Source organism: Parambassis ranga, chromosome 5 (genome assembly GCF_900634625.1).
Source record: "Parambassis ranga chromosome 5, fParRan2.1, whole genome shotgun sequence".
NCBI classification, from domain to species: Eukaryota; Metazoa; Chordata; class Actinopteri; family Ambassidae; genus Parambassis; species Parambassis ranga.
The window spans coordinates 4,057,081-4,080,774 of NC_041026.1; the positions used below are offsets into that span (position 1 = coordinate 4,057,081).

At 46.2% G+C, this 23,694-nt stretch overlaps 1 protein-coding gene across 6 annotated transcripts in view; it reads left to right on the forward strand.

Moving 5' to 3' along the window:
* The window catches only part of dysf (dysferlin, limb girdle muscular dystrophy 2B (autosomal recessive)), a 48,585-nt gene that overhangs the window by 6,286 nt on the left and 18,605 nt on the right, over positions 1-23,694 (forward strand). For 2 of the 6 annotated variants that reach the window (XM_028407019.1, XM_028407021.1), the window contains exons 5-41: positions 146-269; positions 427-683; positions 755-883; positions 954-1,016; positions 1,099-1,149; positions 1,236-1,266; positions 1,340-1,455; positions 1,531-1,657; positions 2,000-2,103; positions 2,191-2,259; positions 2,359-2,402; positions 2,509-2,591; positions 3,474-3,506; positions 3,743-3,858; positions 4,010-4,123; positions 4,206-4,383; positions 4,468-4,592; positions 5,153-5,259; positions 5,341-5,536; positions 5,994-6,140; positions 6,213-6,344; positions 6,445-6,611; positions 6,743-6,857; positions 6,949-7,054; positions 7,153-7,295; positions 7,554-7,727; positions 7,799-7,883; positions 7,974-8,051; positions 9,414-9,595; positions 9,679-9,819; positions 10,136-10,165; positions 10,253-10,288; positions 10,443-10,484; positions 10,942-11,043; positions 11,126-11,287; positions 15,143-15,323; positions 15,409-15,479. In XM_028407019.1, coding sequence (XP_028262820.1) covers positions 146-269; positions 427-683; positions 755-883; positions 954-1,016; positions 1,099-1,149; positions 1,236-1,266; positions 1,340-1,455; positions 1,531-1,657; positions 2,000-2,103; positions 2,191-2,259; positions 2,359-2,402; positions 2,509-2,591; positions 3,474-3,506; positions 3,743-3,858; positions 4,010-4,123; positions 4,206-4,383; positions 4,468-4,592; positions 5,153-5,259; positions 5,341-5,536; positions 5,994-6,140; positions 6,213-6,344; positions 6,445-6,611; positions 6,743-6,857; positions 6,949-7,054; positions 7,153-7,295; positions 7,554-7,727; positions 7,799-7,883; positions 7,974-8,051; positions 9,414-9,595; positions 9,679-9,819; positions 10,136-10,165; positions 10,253-10,288; positions 10,443-10,484; positions 10,942-11,043; positions 11,126-11,287; positions 15,143-15,323; positions 15,409-15,479 — 4,161 coding nt within the window. Of the gene's footprint in view, positions 1-145; positions 270-426; positions 684-754; positions 884-953; positions 1,017-1,098; positions 1,150-1,235; positions 1,267-1,339; positions 1,456-1,530; positions 1,658-1,999; positions 2,104-2,190; positions 2,260-2,358; positions 2,403-2,508; positions 2,592-3,473; positions 3,507-3,742; positions 3,859-4,009; positions 4,124-4,205; positions 4,384-4,467; positions 4,593-5,152; positions 5,260-5,340; positions 5,537-5,993; positions 6,141-6,212; positions 6,345-6,444; positions 6,612-6,742; positions 6,858-6,948; positions 7,055-7,152; positions 7,296-7,553; positions 7,728-7,798; positions 7,884-7,973; positions 8,052-9,413; positions 9,596-9,678; positions 9,820-10,135; positions 10,166-10,252; positions 10,289-10,442; positions 10,485-10,941; positions 11,044-11,125; positions 11,288-15,142; positions 15,324-15,408; positions 15,480-19,623; positions 19,684-23,694 lie in introns of all 6 variants that reach the window. The other 4 variants (XM_028407022.1, XM_028407026.1, XM_028407023.1 and 1 more) reach the window with 3 other exon arrangements.

The following is a 23,694-nucleotide window of genomic DNA, read 5'->3' on the forward strand; positions in this document are numbered from 1 at the left end:
TTTTGAACCCGGGACCTCTTGAGAATCATACCCCTAGACCAACGAGCCACAAAAACAAACGGCGACAGCACCTCAAAGATCACGTGACATAAAAGAGTTGGATCAGAATGGCACCAGTCATACTGTGTTTTCATTCTCCACCCAGGCCACGCTGACTTTGCAGGTTTCCTACATCCCTCCTCCAGGATTGGCTCCCATCTTCCAGCCTCCTCCCCATCAGGAGGTCCTGCCACATAACAACCCCGGTGTGGAGCTGGACACCGTCACAAGTAATCTATCACTTAACTCATCAATGAATATCTTCATTCTTTTTTTGTTTATTCCACCTAGTATAGTCAATCAATCAATCAATCAATCAATCAATCAATCAATCAATCAATCAATCAATCACCAGTGGAACTATTATCGATCTGTCTACCCATGCAGTGATTTCTCTGGATACTCTGGGTGAGGAGGATACAGAGAGTATGTTGATGCTGGAGCCCCCTGAGGATCAGGGAGCCGATGATGGACGCTCCATGGTGATAGTTGGCCCTCAGGGGCCCCCAGGGCAGGAGTCTCCCATGGCCCAGACACCCAAAAGGTCACCTCCATCCTACCACACCCATGGAGGCCTGAAGAAGAGGAGGAGAGGAGCCAGCAGTCAGTCCAAACCGCTACCCAACAAACCACAGGACATACAGGTAGATACTGTGTCCAGGCAGTGCCTCTTTGGCTATATGTCCACTGACTGTCCACATCTCTGTCTGTCCAGATCCGTGTACGGGTCATAGAGGGGCGCCAGTTGCCAGGCATCAACATAAAGCCTGTTGTCAAGGTGACGGTAGCTGGGCAGACCAAGAGGACCCGCATCAGGAAGGGCAACAACCCGGTCTTTGATGAGGTAAATGAATACATTTACCAAGCTGTCTCTTGGTCCAGCTTCGTTGACAACATTTTTTCTCCTTCGACAGACGTTCTTCCTGAACTTCTTTGAGACTCCCTCAGACTTGTTTGATGAACCAATCTTCATCACTGTGAGAGTGCATCTTCATTTCTTTTTACAGGCCGGCTGCTGTGAATCAAACATCAAAGTGCTTCTCTGTGCTTGCTTCACAGGTGTGCAACTCTCGCTCTCTGAGAAATGACGCAGTGATCGGTGAATTCAAGGTAAACTGCTGCTTTGTGTGTGGACGTTACGCTGGATAAATGAGCTGTGGAACGTTAATCTAATCACCTTCCATTGTTTTCCACAGTTGGACGTGGGGACTGTCTACAATGAGCACAGTGAGTAGACATGTGTGGTGATTGCTGGTTGGTGGTAAAGCTCTGATTGTGTCATTACATCCCCTCTCTACAGGACATTGCTTTTTAAGGAAATGGCTGCTGCTGTGTGATCCAGACGACCTCTCTGCGGGGGTCAAAGGTTATCTGAAGGTCAGCTTGTTCGTCCTGGCAGCTGGAGATGAGCCACCGGTGAGTCGCACTGACTGAAGGCAGAAACACGGTGAACTAAGAACTTGCTCATGTCCTAGATGTGTCTTTTTATAGGCTGATAAACGAGAGTGTGTGGAAGACAAAGAGGACATAGAAGGGAACCTGCTGAGGCCAGCCGGCCTGTCTCTAAGAGGAGCCACATTCACCCTGAGGATCTTTAGAGCTGAAGACCTGCCACAGAGTAAGCATCCTACTGTGTCACATTCTCAGGGAGTAAACCAGATTTTAGTCTTTTGGTCATTACCCAGATTTTATGACCAAAGCTGAGGACATGGAGCACCCAGCCTAAGGTCCCTAAACTTCTCCACTTGGGATATACCCTCTCTCTATTGACCCAGAAGTAGCCTGCCATCCTTTTTATAGTCAGAGGACTACAGCCTCAGATTGTGGTGCTGATCCGATCATCATCCGGTCATCATGTTTACCATCAGTGTCAGTTTCTGAGGTCTTCAAATCTCAGATTGTTGTGCATGTGAGATGTGTGGACTCTAATCCGAGCACATAATCTGATTTCTCCCTGCAGTGGATGATGCCTTCATGGACGGGATGAGGCAGGTATTCGGGTTTGACAGCAACAGGAAGAACCTGGTGGATCCACTGGTGGAGATTCACTTTGCTGGCAAAACGGTGACTCAATTCAATTGAAACTGAAATGGAACCATCTTGAGACCATCCTGACCAGCCATACATATAACGGTGTGCTTTCCTTTTCAGGTCTGCACCAAGATTCTGGAGAAGAACGCCAATCCACAGTGGAACCAGAGTCTGTCCATGCCCATTAGAGTGAGTGACATATTAAAAAAAATGCCACCAACATGTATCATCATGGAGTTTTATTGTGATACCAGAACCATGTCTGTTGTTTGTTTTGTTGCTTCTTAGTTTCCCTCCATGTGTGAGAAGATGAGGATCAGAATTCTGGACTGGTGAATCCCAGCAGTTTATTCAAAATGATTATGAAATGATTGTTTCATTGCTCTTAGTGGATCTTCATGGTTCCTGTTTGTAAAAGTTCCATTTGACTCGTTCCAGGGACAGAGCCAGTCACAACGACGTCATCGGCACCAGCCACCTCTGCATGTCTAAGATCTCGGCCCCCGGAGGAGAAATAGATGGTAAGTCATCTGAAACTGGTCTGAGCCGGACTCTGCTGACCTGTTTAGGATGTGTTATGACCTGAGTGTTCTCACTGATCATTTCTGGTGTGGTGTACGACATCCAAAGGATGCAAAGTTGTCTGAAGGAGTTCAACTGTTGTTTACGTGTCTCTGTCCTGACTGTCGAGTGACACATTCAGACTGCTGTGCAGACCTTTTAGATTGTTGTTGTGTTTGGGTGCTGATTGGACCACGTTGACTGTAGACAACAGTTTTTAGAGAGGAAGGTAAAAGGCATGCTACAACACAGATCACTTCTACTTGTGAATGGAAGCAGTAAGCATCAGCTTCTAGCCACTTTTCCTGAAGCCTTCAAAGATCTTCTTTGGACGGAGGGCGCGTGGTTTGGGACCGAGCATGATGTTTTCAGGTGATGTGCATGAAGACTAACTAACCAACTAACTGGACGATGACACTGTTTCAGGTTTCAGACTTTGAGCTGCAGTGTTCCAGATGAAAACAACATGCATGAGTTTTGCTCACGGTTTGAGACGATCGCCGTTTTTTTTCTTTCTTTAAGCAACATATGTGATTAGTAAATATTGATTAGTGTTCTTTAATATGAAGCACTTTTCAATGAGACTGGTAGTACCTGATCTGATCTGCATCACCATTTGGCTTGATTAGACAAATCAGAATCAGAAAATGTGTGTGGTGCATTCCAGGGCACTGGAAATGTGCCTCATGAACCAGTCACATTGCGTTTGATTTACTAGACTAGACTTAAAGCTTGTTTTGTGCCATCCTGCACTGAGTGTTGTGTTTGAGGTCCAGTGTTTCTGTTCACCTGTTTCCTTTCTGACTGTGACTCTGAACCATCCTTCCTCTCTATGCATTCAGATGACTTGACCTCTCGGACCGTCCACCCCGGCAGTACGTCCATCATCCTCCATTCACCACTTCTGTTTTGTGTGAAACAGCTCGACTGTTCGTTCGGCTGTCTCACTTCATTCCTCTGACACCTTCTCTCTTTTTAATCATGGCTTAAACTCAGAAATGTAGAAAATACCTGATCATATTTTATCACTTTACAATCACATTTTCCTCATTTCTTTAATTTAAAGTTTACTTTTTATCTGTTTATAATCAAACTTTCTCTCTCATTGCAGTTGATGACAGTCTCGGTTTCCTCCCGACGTTTGGCCCGTGCTTTGTCAACCTGTATGGCAGCCCCAGAGAGTTCACCGCCTTCAACGACCCACATGAGGCGCTCAACCTGGGAAAGGTAAACTGACCTCTTTATCTTTTAAAATAAAAGGTCAGGTCTGCACAGGACCACCTCCATCTGCGTTTGTAGACTGAAGGTGTTTGCAGACCTCGTGAGGCTGCAGGATTTAAGGGTCACAGTGTTTAGTGTCTGTGTCTCTGTCTGTCAGGGCGAGGGTGTGGCGTACCGAGGCCGGGTCCTAGTGGAACTTACCACGAAGCTGGTGGACAAGCCGGAGCAAAGAACTGAGGACATACTGTCAGATGATCTTCTGGTGGTGGAGGTGAGAGTGGGTGGAGAGGCGGGGTAAAGACGTGTTGTAGAGAAAAGGATGGACACTGAAGCTCCTTCTCTCCATCTCACAGAAGTTTCTCCGGAAGAGGAAGTTCTCTCTCTTTGTGGAGTTTTACTCAGCCACACTCCTGCAGGACGTAGACGATGCCATCCAGTTTGAGGTCAGCATCGGTAACTATGGCAACAAGTTCGACTACACCTGCCTCCCTCTGGCCTCCACCACACAGTTCAGCAGGGCGGTGTTTGACGGTGAGAGAAAAGTCTCTGTGTGTTAAAAAGGAAACATTTTTATGTTCTCCGTTGTGTTTATGATTCTCATATGTGCACTCCAAGGCTGCCACTACTACTACCTCCCGTGGGGAAATGTTAAGCCGGTGGTGGTTCTGTCTTCAGAGTGGGAGGACATCACACCAAGGATCGAGGCGCTCAACATGCTGCTGGCTGTCATCGACAGACTGGTGCGTCTCTGTCTGTGTTTGTGAGGACCAGCTGTAGTTGCAGTGTCACAGTTAGTAACGCCAGGTCACAACTAGGGCTGCAACAAATGAGTATTTTGATACTCGGATACTCGCCGATTATTTTTGCAATTACTTGAGTACTCGAGTACTAGTTTTCCATAGATACAGCTGCATCTAGCAGCAGGTGGATACCTGCTTTGGACCGCTGCAGTGTGATTGCCATGGCTCACCTGCGTTTCTAAGGCTGTCCAAATATGTAGTGACAATCTTGAAGCCATATATTGTGTACTGTGTATCCCACAATGCATCATGAAAAGTGTTGCATCACTACATTAGCGAAGTGGCTCAATTTTCAGCACCAAGAGAATGATGAGAGGGTCTAAAGGTTTCTTCTTTTCTGCAAAGGTCTTGTCTCCCTCTACTGGTAGAGACGGTAACAGTCACTGTTACTTTAGTGCTTTAGCATCAGCAATACATTGAGACACATTGTGGGGTGTTTGTTGGACTTTATGATGTTCTATTCGGTTGTTAGCACTGACCCTTGTGAACCTGTTTTTAAGGAGTCCAACCTGCAGCGGGTGCAGCTGCAGGTGAAGGCAGGCAGCGATCTGGAGGAGGTGGAGCTCCGAGTGGTGGAGCTGTTGGATCAGGTCATCACAGACTGCAGGTGAAGCTTTTTTATCCAGAGTCTTGAGCCCTCGTGTAGACCACGTGGCTTTGATGCTGCTTTTGATTTGCCTTGTTTCAGTGAGCAGCTGCCCTCTCTCGACCACTGGCAGTGCGCCACCCCACTGGATCGCTCTTTGAGGCACATTCGCAGTCTTCACCTGCAGCAGATCGTCGCAGCGGCGCTGGCTCTCAAACACGGGCAGGAGACGGAGCTCTCTACGGTGCTGGAGCAGGCGGAGGACTGGGCCAACAGGCTGAGGACCATGGCTGAGGAGGTAACTGTAAACTGACTTTAGAGTAAATAGGTCATTTGATGTCACAATCTCTATAAATTCATATTTTAGACATTTAAAGTGAGGACAAATACAGCTGCACAGCTGTTTTCCTCATTCACTTCAAGTATGGCGTGCTGAGGTCAGTTTCCTGGATCAGAGGACGAAGGACTGAGGAGACGAGGACACACAAATTAGGGAAATGAGTTGTCACCTAATCACAGGTGTATCCTGCAGCACCCCATCCAACCACCAGATGTCCTCAAACGTCCACTCTGCCTGTGTCCTCACCCGCCCTCTGTGTTCCAATCAGCTGCCAATCTGATTATTAGTGGCCCCTCTTCACTTTGTCTGCCCGGTTCAGTCCTCCTCTCTGCAGTCCGTTACATTTGTATAAGGTATATATGTGTGTTACATGTTGCCAGACTGAGTCCATTTACATGAACTGTCTCATGCCCAGCCCCAGAACAGTCTCCCGGACATTGTGATATGGATGCTGCAGGGCGACCGCCGTGTGGCGTACCACCGCATACCAGCACACACGGTCATCTTCTCCCAGCTGCACCGCGGGAAGCACTGCGGGCAGCTGCAGACAGTTTTTCTAAAGGTACGCACAGAAACATACACAGACACACACTTTTCTTCTGTAAGGTGTGACCTGTGTGTGTGTGTTGTTTAGTACCCGCAGGGCAGTGGTGGAGAAGCCAAACTTCCTGGTCAGCTGAGGGTCAAGGTGTGGTTTGGATTGGGAGCTGATGTCAAACACTTCAACCAGTTTGCTGAAGGAAAACTGTCCGTGTTTGCAGAGGCGGTAAGACGCGCGGCTTCGAGGACACATTGTGTTGCAGAGAGGGGCTTTTAACACGGGTCATCTTCTGTCCAAACCTCTCTCTCTCTCTCTCTGTCTGTAGTATGAGAACCAGACTCGGCTCGCCCTGGTGGGCAGCTGGGGAACTACAGGTTTAACCTACCCTAGCTACAGCGACGTCACCGGGAGAGTCAAACTGCCCAAAGAGAGCTTCAAACCCTCGCCTGGCTGGAGCTGGGCTGGAGATTGGTACATCAGCCCCGAGAGAACGTGAGTGTCATCACAGAGTGCAGTCAGGGGGGTCCTGGGCCTTGCCTCAGGGAGTTTTCTCTGTATTTTTTCCTCTGTCTCTGTCTTATTACATTTTTGTTAGAGCTTATTTTCTGTTGATTTCCTGTCAGGCTGCTGTTTGATGTGGACGCCGGTCACATGACTTTCACAGAGGAAGTGTTTGAAAACCAGATGAGGTTGCCAGGTGGACAGTGGATTGGCATGACTGAAGGATACACTGATGTGGTACGTGTGTGTTTATGTGCTCATCAAGGCTTCATTTATCACAGTGAATCTAATGTGTGTGTGTGTGTGTGTGTGTGTGTGTGTGTGTCAGAATGGGGAGAAAGCTGTGCCAAAGGATGAGGTGGAGTGTCCTCCTGGCTGGGTGTGGGAGGAGGTGGAGTGGAGTGAAGATCTCAACCGGGCTGTGGATGATCAGGGTACAGACACACACACACACACACACACACACACACACGGACACACACAGACACACACACACACACACACTCATAAACCCCGCTGTGTGTGTGTTCAGGCTGGGAGTACGGCATCACCATTCCTCCAGACCGCCGTCCAAAGTCGTGGGTGCCAGCAGAGAAGATGTACCACACCAACCGACGCAGGCGATGGATGCGTATGCGACGACGAGACCAGCAGAAGATGGAGGCTCTCAGAAAGGTAGAAGACACAAATATGTTGCAATGATGCAATGCATGCTGTCACACAAAAATCAGGGTTATTATTTTATCTCTGTTATCTGGCTGAAGTTGCCCCCTCAGGCCACTAGATGGTAGTAAAGTTGTACAAATGAGCAACAGATGAGCCAACAGAAACTGCAGCTTTACCCATCCAGCCTCACTTTAACTCCAAAAGCACTCAAGATTGGATCTATTAGGCAGGTGTGGTAATTAAAGAATGGTGTGTGTGTGTTCACAGCAGCGCCCGGATGAGGCAGAAAGGGAGGGCTGGGAGTACGCCTCGCTGTTCGGCTGGAAGTTCCACCTGAAGCCCAGGAAGACGGACAGCTTCCGGAGGCGCCGGTGGAGGCGCCGCATGGAGCCGCTGGAGAAGACGGGGCCGGCAGCCATCTTTGCTCTGGAGTGTTCTCTGGTGAGGGACACACAAACACACAACAAAAAATGCATGTTTTGGTCTCTGACTGACGTTTTGTCTTCTCACAGAGCAGCATCGAGGACAGGAGCGATGACAAGTCTGTCACAACTACATTTGGAGTCAACAGACCCACCATTTCCTGTTTCTTTGATCGTAAGACGGACACACACACACTTTTTCTTCCTGCTTCTCTCTGTTTTTTTGGGAAAAAAATAAAACATAACTGTGTTTGTGTGCACACAGGTGGCACCCGCTACCACCTGCGCTGCTACCTGTATCAAGCCAGAGACCTGCCAGCCATGGACAAGGACAGCTTCTCAGGTACTGGTGCCTTCCAGGGCTACGAGGTTAAGCAGAAACTGCAGTTCCTTTATTGGCCACTTGAGGGCTGAGTTCTCAAAGGCCAGGCAATCCTTATAGACCAACATGTTAGATCTTAAAGTTGACCTTCCACGAACACAAAGGACACTGAACTGACTGCTGTAGAGTGTGTGTGTGTGTGTTGTGTGTCTGCGTGTGTGTGTGTGTGTGAGACGGACGGCTGGAGGCAGAGGAGTGATAGATGGGAGGCTAGTTAGAGCATCCAGACTGAAATGATCAATCACTATCACTCTCAGCCTCGTTAGCTCGCTCACACACACACACACACACACACACACACGTGGTGTAACGGATGAGTAGAGTTGATGGATGGGCTTCACTTGTGTGTTAATCTGATGTTACATGGCGGCCATGATTAAAGAGTGAGTCAGCTATCAAACACTGAGCTCTTTCTTTCTGCCTTTCTTCATCCTTTTTTTCTTTCTCTCGTCTTCATCGGTTTCTTCTGTCTGCCCGCCTTGTTTCTTTTTTCTATCAAACCAGCAGGGCTGACTATTTGAATTAATTCAGCTGTCGTCATGCAGCTGCAAGTTTAAACTTCTTTCTTTCTTTCTTTCTTTCTTTCTTTCTTTCTTTCTCTCTCTTTTTATTTATTATATATTTAATTTGTGGTCTAAATTCCTTCTCATCTTCCCTCTCCATCCCAGTCCTCATTGTGTTTTTGTACCTCTGCTGCTCCCACTGGGGTCCCGGCTACTGCTACTTGTACACACACACACACACACACATCACCCCCCTGGGCTGTTTGTATTGCTGTTTATATGAGCTAATGGGCTGTTGGGAATAGACAGTAATTGAATAGGTCACCATGGGTGGTGTGTGTCTGCTGTGTGTGTCTGCTGTGTGTGTGTGTGTGTATGAGTGTGTATGTCAGCTACAAGGTTAATTGAGGGCTGGTGGGAAAATGCATCTTAAACTTGTGTTTACTCTGATGCTAACGGCTCCACAGAGACTCTTTAACCGCTCTGAAATAACAAACTATTCAGCCTGTGTAACTGTACATGCATGTGTGCGTTTGTGTGTGTTACATGGAGGAGAGTGGTTGTGACCTGGAATAACAAACCTCTCTGAGCGGCGTTCCCAGCCCTCCGTCTCGGCATTCCCAAGCTGCTGATGTCACTGCTCTGGACGCCAGGATAGTTAGGAGACACACACACTCACACACACACGTGCATATGTTTGTTGCTGTGTGAGGACCCTCATCGAACAGCGTTCCCTGGTTCCTCTGCACTTTTTATGGGGACAGCAAGGCTCATATTGACCGTCTCAAACAAGTCAAAGTGACCTTTTCTTCTCCACCAGACGCCTACGCCATCGTGTCGTTCCTCCATCAGTCCCAGAAGACGGTGACCGTGCGGAACACCCTCAATCCTACCTGGGACCAGACCCTCATCTTCTACGAGGTGGAGATTTTTGGCGACCCCGATGTCACGATGGAAAACCCTCCCAACGTGGTGGTGGAGCTCTACGACCAGGACTCATACGTGAGTGTTTACGCTCAGAGAGAAATCTTATGTGAATGTAATGTTATTTTTTTAATGTCCGTGTCTTGTTTTAAAACGTCCAGGGAGCGGATGAGTTCATGGGCCGCTGCGTGTGTCAGCCCTCTCTGACATCATCGCCTCACCTGGCCTGGTTCCCGATTCGCAGAGGAGACAAAAGCAGCGGCGAGCTGCTGGCCGCCTTTGAGCTGATACGCAGAGAAAAGGTCAAAGTTCAACCCTCCACTTTTAGAGCCCTTCTAGTCCCTGCTCACACCAGTGTACCAAAAAATGGCTGCCATGTACAGTAGTGATTATGTCAAAGCTGAGCTGGGAGAAGATGAATGAACAGCTACGGCTATGTTGCTAGCATTCTGTTAGCGGATGCTGATTGGTCAGTTCAGGATTTTAAACACTGTCATGAGTTGATACGCCGTCCAAATAATTTTCTAAACATATATTTGATACAAACCTTCTCTTGGACTCAGACCTGAGCTGGACTTTGGACATTAATCGACTCTTTTGTTTTTTTCCCTCTCGCAGCCAGCGGTGCATCATATTCCAGGTCAAGAGGTCAGTTAATCTCAAAGTGTTTATGAATTGTTGCTTCCTCTCGTCGTGGTTTTTTTGTACATTTTTCACATCTTATCTCACCCACAGGGAGACATCGTGACCTCCACCCATTTTCTAGATGAGGTAAGCGCCAGCCGCAGTCGTTCATGCTGTTTTTTTGTGAACATAGCTTTAACAGAATGTCCTGCAATTCGGCACAAACATTGACTTTGACTCAAAGTTCATTTGTTTTATTTCACCTTCACTCCTGTGTCTTTCTTTACCGTTGCTTCCTCAGCTGGTGTTTCCAGGATTCCTCTCTGAAAACCTGCAGCAATGGGTACACAAAGTCCGACCCAGCATGTCTGCTCCGCACACAGATAACACACACACTAACATTATTAACAACTTTCTATGGAAGCCCAAAGAGGACATGTCCAAGGATGTTCACAGACTTTTAGAAATACTGTGTGATCAAACAGTTAAATCAAGTGCAGACATGTCGTCTTTAGTCTTCCTGAGAGTCAGTTTCCTAAAGCCTGCTCGTCCTCACCAGAAAACCTTAAGAAGGGGTTAATTTATGTATATATGGCGCCTCCTTGTGGTTGAATTAGCGCTAACCCATACTTTGGAGCTGTGGTCAACCCATTCTGAAATTCCTCTGTGAGGACAGGTCGTCTGAACCGTGTGTAGCATGCTAATGCTAAATGTTGCTATTTAACATATTGTAAAATATGTAAAACTGTCTTCGATGACCCGCCTCTGACCCCGCCACTGTCCTCACTTCCTGTTGCCAGCCGGAGGAGTCGGACCTTCCGTACCCGCCGCCCCAAAGAGAGCCCAACGTCTTCATGGTTCCTCAGGGAATCAAACCGGTCCTGCAGAGAACCGCCATCGAGGTATCACTAAGATCATTTTTCTACTGCGCTCCTCTCCTTTTTCTTTAATCATTAACTTTAACCGCTGTTTCCTGCTGAAAAGATCTTAGCGTGGGGCGTTCGCAATCTGAAGAGCTTCCAGCTGGCCAGCGTCACCTCTCCGAGCCTGCAGGTGGAGTGTGGAGGCGCCATGCTGCAGAGCTGCGTCATCCGCAGCGTGAAGAAGAAGCCAAACTTCGACGTCAACACGCTCATCCTTGATGTGGTGAGAGACACTGTACTACACACACACACAGTATAATCAGTGCAGAGGCTGGTTGCTTTCATGGCTAATGAGAGCTCGGCTCTGATGCGGTTTGCTTCGGTCATTTATCTTCATCAGTAAAGCCACAATAATGGCGGCAGGGAGCAGAGGAGTCTTCTTCTGTTTTTCCATGAGCGGTGGAAACCTCTCAGTGTAGTAAAGCTGCTGCAGAGGTGACACACTTTAGAGTGAGTACAGCTCAGGGCTGTAAAGATGCAGGGTGTGGGACCTTCCTCATAACTACCAGCATATATATATTACAACATAAATACAGGGTGGAGGTTTTTATCATGGCTATGGCGAAGGTACAAATGCTGACTAAACAAGGTCATAAACTGAGTTTTATGCCTCATAAAGCAGGCGTGAAGCATGTTGGCCCAGAGAGGACGGTGATGCTCTGCAGGTAGTTTTCATCTTTACAAATTAAGACACAGGAAGCAAAAAGGGCCAAAGACTGCAGTTCCCCTAGTGGCCACTAGAGCTCCAACAAAGTGAGTCAATCCTCACAGACCCCTTCTTGACAGCATAGGAAATAAATGTGTTTGCAACCTGGTACATAGGTAACTTTGTAGTTCATGACAACTGCAGTGAAGGGAAGTCCAGCACTTTTCAAAGCCTTGTTTTCAAGGTACAGTTGCTTTTGGGTGGTTGGACACTTTCAGGTTTTTACTCATTTTTGTAGTTTTTACCCGACGCTCTTGAATCAGGATCCCCAAAACTCTCTCTATCGCTCTGTGTACCTGGCCTGTAGCACTACACTCGCTGTCTTTGGAGCGTCTGCACCACTTCCTTCTTTCTCATAGCGGTACGACCCTAGTCTGTCCTTGCGTGTGATGCCCATCAAAATAAATCCCGCCACCTCATATTCGTGGCTAAATATTCTCACACAGGGGAGTGTTCTTCTTCTCCGCTACAAAGAAGCCGGCTCGTTCACGAACGACACATCACAGGAAGAGAAATTCTGATGCATAAATAACAATGTGCTTTTCCAAACATGCTCCAAAGACACATTTGTAGTGGATAAAGTAGCACTGAGCCACTAACGCCTACTTCAGGAGATGGAGGAGGCAAAAAAGTGGAGCGCTCCAAGTGAGCAGCTTTGCCGAGTGTGTAAAGAGGCATGAAAAGAGGCTAAAGTGCTGATATGAACCACACACTCTCTCTCTGGCTGCAGCCGTGCTCCCTGGTGTTGTTTCCAGTTTGTACTGTACTTGTGTGACTCACAACAATTGGCTACTGCAGCTGAAACCACAGGAAGCTACAGTTTAAGCACTGAATGCTGTTTATGTGGCACCCGGAGGGATCAGGCTGCTTTAAAGACAGAATAGGTCAAAAGAAAACTCATGGTTACCGCAAGAGCAGCTGCTCTCTGCTTCATCATTATTCCAAAGAAACAGGCTTTATTTTCTTAATTGTAAAGCAAATAAATAATAACTGTGTGGCATTCCTCTGAAGTGCTTTGTTAAATTCTTCCTGGAGGAGTTTTCTAACTTTTCTTCCAGTCAGAGCTTTTTCTGCTGATTCTCATTGATTAATATGAGTTTGGGGTTAGGTAGGAGGTCAGAATATTGATAATATGATCATTCCACTACAGGAAGTTGGGTCAAAGTAGATAGAAAATATTAGACATCAATAAAAAACACAGTGACTTCAGAAGGCGGGTTCCTGTGCACCTGTTGGATGGAAGCCTAGTTCTCCCTCAGGCGCAGTTAAATCCCGCCATACGACTCGGACTCTTATGAAAATATCCTTTTAATACCAAATTCACAGTGTAGGTGTTGGTTGATAAACTCAGACTCTTGGTTACAAGAGTCTTGTAACTCTTGGTTACAAGAGTCTGAGTGAAGTTAACCATCCACGCTCCATCCAGGCACCTTTTTAGGATTCTTTTATTCGTTTTTCTTAAAAGGTTTTCTTAATCTTTCCTAATCTTAATCTAAACCTAAATAAGTGCCTGCCGGAATATGTATCAGACCTTATTACACTGCGCCGGCCCTCCAGAGCCCTTAGGTCTGCTAACCAAATGGTCCTGGAGGTTCCCCCGATGTCTTTGAAAAACTAGAGGCGACCGAGCCTGTGGAGCGCTCTGCCCTCTGCGGTGCGGTCGGTCACACTTGTTCACCTTGGCCTTTGTTCACCTTGGCCTATTGGCAGCTCTTTGGGGTCTTATGTCCTATGATTGCACCTTTGTTTTATTGTATTCTATTGCTCTTCATCTCTTTCATGTATTTCATTGGTCGACTTTATTCTAGGAATTTTAATGTTAAGCACTTTGGTAGGCTGTGCCGTTATGAATGTGCTATATAAATAAACTTGACATTGACCTTTTTAATAGTGACCTTACACTCTGTAATCTAATGATAGATAAGTGAGAATTATAATCAAACAGATGTGTTCACAGACAGTGGGAGGAGAGGACATTGATGTCTTCTTGCATGTTCTGATTTCAAACTTACCGCCTCTGACACACTGCTGGTCGCCGTGGGGACTGAACCATATCTCAGCTGTTTGTTCCTCCTCACTCCTGACTGAGATTGGCTGCTTGTTAGCATCGTTAGCTTCCACCAGAATCTACTTTTTTTGTTTCTTTCTAAAGCTAAAACAATCAGCTGAAAGACACTAAAATGCTGCAGGTAATCGTACGATTCATTGCAAAACCAAAATCACTGCTGCTTTAAATGTAAAATCTCCTCACCCTATATATGTCTTCAGAGAATATATTTCCACTGGCTTTACATCCCACCTAAGTGTTTCTTTTATGAAAACCTAAACTGAAATATGGAAATACTGTGCACAGTTTTCCTAACAGCAGCTCCAAAGAAACGGGCCTGAGAGTTTTAATGTTAACAATATTAAGGTCTGAAGTTGATCACCTCTGTGTTTTATTATGACAGCTTTAACTGGAGTATGGAAATATTCACATCGTTTTCCTTTAAATGCAGATCCTCTGCGCTGCGGCTCCCGCAGTTTTAATGTTAACAAGATTAAGGCTCTGTTTCTGACCACCGCAAAGAGAGTGACAGCGCCGGCCGGCCGGCCGAGCACTGGAAATATGCAGAGCCGCTGAACCCGGTCCAGGCGTTTAATGTTAATAATATTAAGGTCTTAAGTTGACTGCGTAAGTGTTTTCGTATGCCACAGGGGCAGCAAATGTCATGTGCATAGTTTCCTTCAAAACAAGTCTTTGAAGAGTGTAACCACCTCATGTTCGTCTCTCCGTTTATTGTGTGAGTTTAGCATCATTAGCCTGACTTAAGCCTCATTTTAAACCCAGAGATCGTTACTGTGAGGAGGCGTCTGTTTGGATACATGAGTTCATTTCATACCGAGTCAGTCAGAGAGGTCGAGTGAAGGCAAAGATTTAAAAAAAACCTGTAGACGCTGCCCGAGCTCTGCCAGCTCTGCCACCTGCTCTATCGGCGCCCACCGCAAGATTTTCAACATGCCCGGCAGGTCAAGTGATGGTCTGCTTGTCTTCTGAAGCCCTTTCACTGAACACTCAGGCGGAGATGTATGAAATGTGAGACGTACGACTCAGCGGCACTTAAACTGACAGAGTGGGCGAGCTCTGCTCAACGCAAAGTTCACCGAGGGGTTCTGCATGGCTCCCAATAAACAAACACAGAGTGTAGCTGGTCTGCACGAAGCACCGACAACACAGTGTTGACTTATTTAGGCCACATTCTTCTGTTAGTCTCACACAGTTTGACCATTTTTGGCCCACACAGATTCATTTGACTGAAATAATCATGATGGTTAAGGTGGTACTGGGTCAAAAGCTGTCAGTGCTTTCATCTTGTGTTTTCTCTCCTGCAGAGACTTCCCTGTGAGGAGCTTTACATGCCGCCCATCGTCATCAAAGTCATTGACAACCGTCAGTTCGGGAGGAAGCCGGTGGTCGGTCAATGCACCATCCGCTCGTTGGAGGAATACCGGTGCACCGAAGAGGAGGAGCAAGCCTTGGTGGGGGAGGAGGAGGAAGAGGACGGATGGAGACGTAAGACACAAAGCGAAGGATGGCTACGAATAAACACCCACACTGTGATGGTAGCACTGAAAATGTCTGTGCGTTCTGTGTGCAGGAGAGACGTCGCAGTTTTCTGGGGAGGTTTTTATCGACATCGATGATGAGCAGCCACTCGTGTCTGACCAGGTAAAACCGCCTTATCAGGGCCGCTCCGTGTCATAGTAATGCTTAAAAAACACACACTGAACCGTTATTTCATTTTCAATAACAAAACTACCAAAACAGCCCCTGTCAGGCTGAAGAAGCGGGTCGCAAAGACTGTTCTGTTTCTAAAATGTCTCCCTCTGTTCTCCAGTTGGTCTTCATTACAGTGAGTGCTTTGATACCTAATGATCCAGTGATTTTCCTAATGCATAGATGAGGAGTGTGTGTGTGTCATTTTTATCTGTGTGTATTTTCGGGGGGGCGTAGGGATTGTTATGACCAATAAGTGTAAAGGGCAAGTATGAAGCACTCATCTTTCCACAGGGACCGTGTGTGTGTGTGTGTGTGTGTGTGTGTGTGTTCGTTCAGTGGTACCAGCAGCATAAATAAACATGTTCTGACATGATGACATGGCAGCCATCGCTGTGGTCGGTGGTTGCTGCGGCAACCACAAGACCCGCACTCGTCACCAACCATTAACTTTTCTCCAGGCTTAGGACTCTTAGTGTTCTCTCCACATTTCTGTTCTCTGTGGGAGGACGGGCAGTTTTTGGGATAAGAAGGACGTGGAAACTATTTTCCAATCAGGCTAAGCCCTGCTCCTTCAGTGTCCACATGAACACTCACGTCCCCGATGTTAAAACATAACACCGACATACACATTCAGTTCAGTCTACTAAGGCCAGGCTCCTCTTTATGAAGACCAGACTACATGTTTACGAAGGCCAGTCCTCAGCCACCAGGCCAAAGGTCTATTAATGCTGTGCCTCAAGTCTGCGAGGCTCAGGCCTCGAGCCTAAGGTAAATGTGACTCTGGTCTACAAAGGCCAGGCTACATGCTATGAGGCCAGTCCTCAGGTCTAGTAAGGTCAGGCCACTGGTCTATTGATGCCATACCTCATATCAACACAGGCCAGGCCTCAGGTTTAAGGTGGACATGCTTCCAGTCTACAAAAGCCTGGCTTCTGAAGGCCCAGCAGATGCAGCCGTCGAATTGACAGACATGTTACAAAAAGATGGAAAAACAAATTAACTCATCAATACATTATGAATAACTTCACGTTAAGCTGCAGCCGCTAACCAGATCGCTGTTAGACGACTTAAAGTTTCCAAAAAGAATCAACCTCGACCTGACAAAGCAGCAGTTACCTTAAGACAATAATAAGTTATTACAGCAGGTTATTTAAATTTGACCCATTGTCTGATAATCAGCCTCTTTTCCAAATATACAAACTAAAAACACTCAACATCCAACTTTCAGGGGCACATAAAGACAATTACTGGGAAAGTGCTGTCCATAAAAACACAAAAGACCCTCTCATACCCTCACACACACACACACACACTGCTGTGGTTTATTAAGTGGTTTCTCTGTGTACATTAGAGAATGGAGGATTGTATAGAATTAGGAGACAACATAATTTGGTCTTATTGGTTTGGCAGACCACATGAGGCTCTGCTGAAGGGGCGGACATAAATAATGCAGCCCTATAAATACTGAAGGCACACTCGCAGGCCGCACTTATCGTTGTGTAATCACATCTGTACCAATGAGGACTGAAGGGAGCTCTTTGGAATGCACTGTCCTCCAACGGAAGATGTTGTTGTTGAATGGACTTAGAGTTTGAGGAGAGTCCAAGAAGTGTGATGTTAACTTAAAATAATACATCAGAAGCTCATGTGATAAAAATGGCGTAGAGCAGGTCTGGATGGATGGATGGGTGGGTGGTTGGCTGGGTGGATGGATGGAGGGATGGATGGATGGATGATTATTGTAACCATGGCGACCAAATCTGCTAACATTAATAAAGCTGTTATTTCCCTAAACCTACCTAACGATGCTGAGCTACAACTATCGTTCTGCACGTCCACACCAGTGAAACGACAACGCTGCTCACATTTTTAGGATCTGTGCGAACGTCCTCCTTCAAGAAGTCTTGATTGACTGTTTGCTTGTTGCGGTTCGACTCCAACACTGTCTGCGCTCTGTGGTGTTCAGAGGTCAGACCTTTGAAGGCCATGGATCCTTCAAAGTTAAACCAACCGTATGCTAACAGTAGCTTCAGATTTACGACACGAAGAGGAGAGGGACGATGATTTTCTTATCTAGCTCGTTGGTTTTTCTTGAACGTACATAGAACACTGAGCAGTCGTCTCTGCTGCTTGGTATTTGCTCTGAGCTGTAATTATGTAAAACCAGCGGTAAGAAATCAGTATAGACAGTGTGGCAGCTCTTGGAAAATGTTCTGCACTAATGTTTAAGTGTACAGCGTCTGAAGTTAATGAGCTACAACATGGAAAACCACCGGATTGGCTCTTTTAAGAAATCTGAAGTAACGTTTAAAGACAGTGAATCTGTGGAGGACTTCTGAGTTTTCAGGAAAGAATTCCAAGCTCGTGATTCCTGTCAGCCTCCTCTGAGAGCAAAGTGATTCAAGACTTCTGTTCTGGATTCCTGCAGCTTCTCTTCCACGTCCTTCTCCTCCTTTCTTTTACCCCTTCTCCTGTCATCAGTTGTCATTTCTCCTCATCTTCTTACTCTCTTTCCTGACTTCCTTTTCCTACATAATCCTCCACTTCTGTTCTCTTTGTCCTCCTTCGTCAGCTCCCCATCTTCACCTCCTGTCCTCTTGTTGGTCACGCCCCTCTCCTCTTCCTCGTGAGCTCCTGGTTTCTTCTTGACTTTACCTGTTGTGGATGAAGGCCTTACAGGGTCGGGTCTGGTGGTGGAGCTTTGCACAGAGACTGATGAGTTCTCTATAACCACATAGGCTCACCGGTTAGACTTCACTGACTGATGAGAAGTCGTTTCGCACCACCGTGAGCTGATGAGCCCTGATTTGTAGAACGTTTTCAAATGAGTATTTTAGTGAACAGTGTCTGCACTAGTGACCCTTTGGACTCACGACTGAGTCACACACACATGTAATTTAACATAAGGAGGAATCATGCAGCTGCCTCTGATATACTGCTGTTACCTCATCCTTACTCCCTCCACTCCTACACACACACACACTTTCATTTTCAGTTGTCTTATTGTGTTTTGGGGGTGGGGGTGGCGTTAACTGTTTATTGATATGGTTGGTCTGAAAAAAGTGCCGCATGAGCTCAGCTATGATCATCAGTGTGTGTGTGTGTGTCGGTCGGGTGTTGAAATTGTACACGCCCTGACAGCAACACCCACGTCCAATTAAAGAGCTCTGCCATCAAAACATCTCAGTGTGGACACAATAACAGTCACGCAACCAAACCCGAGTCATTGCAGATTCTAAGCGACGGATGATTTGAAAGTTGTAATTCGAAGGGCCGACATACACGCCATCAACAAGCTCAACAACAAGCAGGATTCTTTTATCGGAGTCCTCGAGCCGAGGTTGAACATGGACTGAACACTGATCAGAGTTTGAACAAAGTTTTAGCCCCACATGTCTAACAAGTTCTAATATCAGAGGAACATTTGTATACATGTTACACCGCTAAGATATCCTCAGGTGTTGTTAGAGGTTGTCCCCTCAAACCTGCCACTCTCTACTGACGGGACTCCCACAAGCTGAGGGCTGCATTCTGAAGCCAATACTCAACCAGAACATGTTGCCATGGTAACCAGGAAAACAGTAGAGAAGCTTCTTACAGATGGAACTTTTTTTTTTTTTAATGAATCTGGCCAAAATGAGATGTTTGTTGCTGCGAGTGCATCCTGTCTTCTTCTCCTCCTCCTCCTCCTCCTCCTCCATGTGCTCAGCTCCTCCATGACTTCATCTAAACACTTTGTCTTTCTAATCTGGACTCTGTCGGGCTCCATCAGCGTGAACCGAGCGCTGCTGTCTGCACCTCGCAGAGCGGGGGACCTCCCAGGGAAAGAAAATGGTAGCACGCTATATTTTTTTCCTTCCCAAAGTTTTTGATGAATCGTGGCCTTTTGGGAGAACACACAATGGTGACGATGATGATGATGTTGTTGTGTGATTGAGTCATGTGTGTGTCTGGTAATGTTGATGTGTAACGTCTAATGATGCTAGTGGTGTTAAAGACTTTTTCTTTGTTATTGTGATTTGATGCTAATGTTGTTGCTAACTCTAACCAGCTAACGTGGAAGTCTGTGTGTTTTTATGTGTGTGTCTTGTAGCTTGCAGATGGAACCACTTCAGCTATCATTAACCTTTCCACCTCTAGTTCCAGCCTCCATGTAGGTAACAAACTCATCTCTTAACTAATTTCATTACTCATTGTCACATATTGACCACATTGTTATATTATCCATGTCACTGTTTGTACTTTCACATACTAATGCTAGCTGACTGCTCACATTGGCAACAGGTACCACTGTTCATTTAAACCGGTCTGTAAACATTATATCATGGCAGACTAATGGTGTAAATGCTTCTGCACATGCTCACACTCCACATATACAAACAAACATCCTGATTGTCAATCATAAGCACAATAGAAACAAAGCTTAGCTAAATGTCAATAACGCTAGATCAGCATGTTCAGCTAGTTAGCTAACTGCCTCTGTCTTGCGTTGTTGTTGGCTACTTAGACATTGTTACACACATTTGCTTCATACTTTTAAAAAAAAATAAAAGATTTTGGAACATGTTAGCTGAGTGGCAAGCTAGCCAGCTAGCATAGCCATTCAGAGAGTAATACTACTGAGTAAGCATGCTTAGCTTAGCCAGCTAGCTGTATTATTTAAGGTACGTGAATGACAATCTGGTTAATTTGGCAGTGACTGGAGTTTAGATAAAATAGATGTTACATTAATTTGCTATATTATAGTGCTGGCTACTGTTAGGTAGTATTACAGAGGCACTATAGATGATCAAGGTTGAAGAACAATCTTTTTGTGTCCCCGTGGCACCAGCTCAATATGAACCAAACAACCAAAACAACATGGCTGATGTGATGTCATCCTTTATTGCAGACTATAGTCCTGCAGACAGTAGCAGTGATCTAATTTTAACCTGAGCCCGAGTTTATTTTAAGTCGGACACTGATGGATAACACAGCGATGAGGGCTGATCTGGAAGGAGCGAGATGAACTGAAGCTCAGATTCTACTCCAGAAGTCGGGGAGCGACACACGCCGAGCCCCACAGACGAAATGTGACGCCGGGAGACCGCGCTCCTCTTTACATTCTTCCATTTTTATTTTTCTAAGCTGGGTCAATTTGGAGACTTAGCTTGACCCGGACCAGGCTGTGCACACAAATACTCAGATCCAGTAGTGCTCCCTCCCTCCTCGCTCGACAGTAATTGGGGGTGATTTCTTTCTCTCCAAACAGAGATATTTGTTTTATTAAGGGTCAGATATTGAAACCAGTCAAATTAAAGGCTCGGCTTTCTGTCTGCCCGGGGCCAAAGTCAACAGAGCTGCTATAGATCCTCTATACCGCAACTCTCTGTAAGCAGACAGTTACTAAAGGACGAGGGAGGGATGGATAAATGAGAGAGGGCTAAAGAGAAGCAGAGAAAGAAAAGGTTTGCCTGAACGGAGGAAAAAGACGGGGCTAATATCTCATGGCACCACACAAAGACGCTCTCTCTCTCTCTCATGTGCCGTAAATCCTGGCTTCTTAATCTCTGGGTCGCAACCAAAAAAACGGGTCATGGGCGTATGTCTGATGATTACCAGATTACTGCAGCGGAGCGCACGCTCGGCAGAGGCGGATCAGTCAGATTTAGTTTCAGAGTTGGAAAAGTTTAAGAAGATCGGCTGTCAGTAGCGTCATGGCTCCTCAAAACCTCGAAGGCTCTGACCCCCCCTTTGGAGATATCTGAGATCTAACGTCGCTCAGATGGAAAATGAACATTGAGTGTCACGTCTGATCTGAGCAGCCCTGGCCTGATGACAGTATTTATCATGGATCAAACCGACCTCTGTGCTTTCTCATTTCCATAAGGTAGTTGCATTCAAAAAGCAAAACTGTCATGTCACTTGCATATAATGTGGGTTTTTGTGTCATTTTTCCACTGCTTTTATATGAATTTTGCCCCGCTCAAAAAAACGTGGTTGCACCGCGCCTCTCCTCTTCCATTAATTCTCATCGAAACAACTCCACTTTATCGCCAGAATCCCGTCGGTTTCGGTTAAAATCCCTCTCTGAAAATGTTGCAGCGTGCCTCGGCTTCCATAAATCCTTCCTGGCTGCTCGAGCACCAGAGAAACTAACTGACATGGCTTCATGCCAGGCGACTTTGTGGCATTTTTGTGGGGTTTATGAAACACACACATTTATGGCCCTGTAATGACACTGTGACCAGAAACAAGCTTACTAAATCATGATTGTTTTTCTTGTTCTGCTAATTTCAGCCACAGACTGATGTAAGCTGCTGTTCACCTCCAGAATCTGCACATATTTAGAATGTCAGGCACTCCTGGACTGTGCTTCTCATCTTTTCATTAGACTTTGACTGATATATGTTTAATACCAAGTCTAAAAAACATTTATTAGGTCGTCCTTATTACGACCAAATTAGCAACTAGCCTAGTGAACACAGTGGAGCATGTGTAGTTTCTACAGACCAAATCAGTTCTACATTAAGACGTTACTTGAAGACCAACTACTGCCACCATCTGTTTTGTAAGAGGCGTTACGGCCCCAGGTGTGGACCTTTCCCTTTTACGTCAGCGCCATGACGACAAGCGTTCCCAATTAGCCACAGCTGCGTTGAAGGGTACTGGACCAATCAGCAGGAGGACCGGGAGTTTAAGAAGACGACGCTGGTGTTCTTGAGGGGCGGTACGCAGTCCGCCTTCATTCTGTGTGTGCCGACTCGTTTTGTTTTACGCTATGCCTCTCGTTTTTGTTTAGCTTAGCGCTAGCCGAGGCACTCGTTTAATTTCTGTTGACCCCATGCGCCCTGATGTTTTTTTTGTTTTTGGTAATCCTCTGTTTTTTTCATTGATTTGTTTCATTTTCCGCCATGAAACACCTTGCCTAACCAAGTCCACCTGGGTCTATGTTACTTCCCCCATCCCTAGCTGAGCTGGGTCGTAACAGTGGCAACATTTCTACACAGCTCTAATCCTCATTGATCATCTGGAAGTGTATAAAGCTGGATCCATACTCCGCGAGACAAAGAGCGGAGAACGCGCTCCACGGGTGGTAAGAGATACAAAAAAAAGGTCTTTTCCGCACTGAGGTACCATACTCCGCGAGACGCGTGTGTGCAGAACTCCTCATACGGCCCGCCCACTAAACTATAAGGAAAGACTTTACTGAGTTTTTTAACACACCACAAGGACGTGTGCCATGGCAAGAGGGCATTATACAGAGAGGGTGCCTGCAACAGCGTGAGATGTCCGGCGATGAGTTGTGAAAATGCGACATTAAAAGTAACAATAGCAAAGATTCAGTGTTTGTGCCTTTATGACCACATTTGCACATCTACTGTGTTCCAATGTGCCTGCGATACTTCAAACTGTCCGGTGATGAGCTGTGAAGATGCGACATTAAAAGTAACAATAGCAAAGATATACAGACATTGTTAACGAGCCTATTATGCCCGGGTATGTAGGAGTATATAGAATGGTAATAACAGTCACCATCTGGTATGTGTGAACGGCTGTCTGGAGTTATTGGTGACAAATCACCCTGACTTGCCTTTCTTTCTTTCTTTTATTGCTCATCATGCAAAACCGGTATGGTCTTATCTAAATCTGTTGAATCAGCGCTCTTTATACACCTACCTATATACCTGGAGAGGCTCTTGCGCTTCTCCACTTTCATCACGCCCACAATAAATTCCGACCAATCACAGCATGGTTGCCGCACAGCCTTGAAAGACAAAGTTCGGCCCGGACCCTGTGCACAGGAGTGCGGATCAGCGGGCGGTCAGAGACAAAAAATGACGTCATTTTGTGGGCGTAACGTCTGCAGGGGGGGAAAATGTCTTTGTCTCGCGGAGTATGGATCCAGCTTTAGGAGCCATTTGTAAACAAAATGGTGTCGGGCCTGTGTGCTGATGTTTGTGTTACTGCAGAATTTGGGCAGATTCAGAGGAAGGATGTGGAGTGAATCCACTACTTCACAAGAAGGAAGCAGTCATTTGGAGAGCCGGAGGATGTGATTAAACATGCTTAGGAGTTCTTCGTGGACCTTCAGTGGATAAAGTCCAGTGGGTAGCAGCTTATAAAGTGGTCCTCCTGGTGGCTGTTGCTGCTAACTACAAACGAGTCAGAAATTCATAATGTT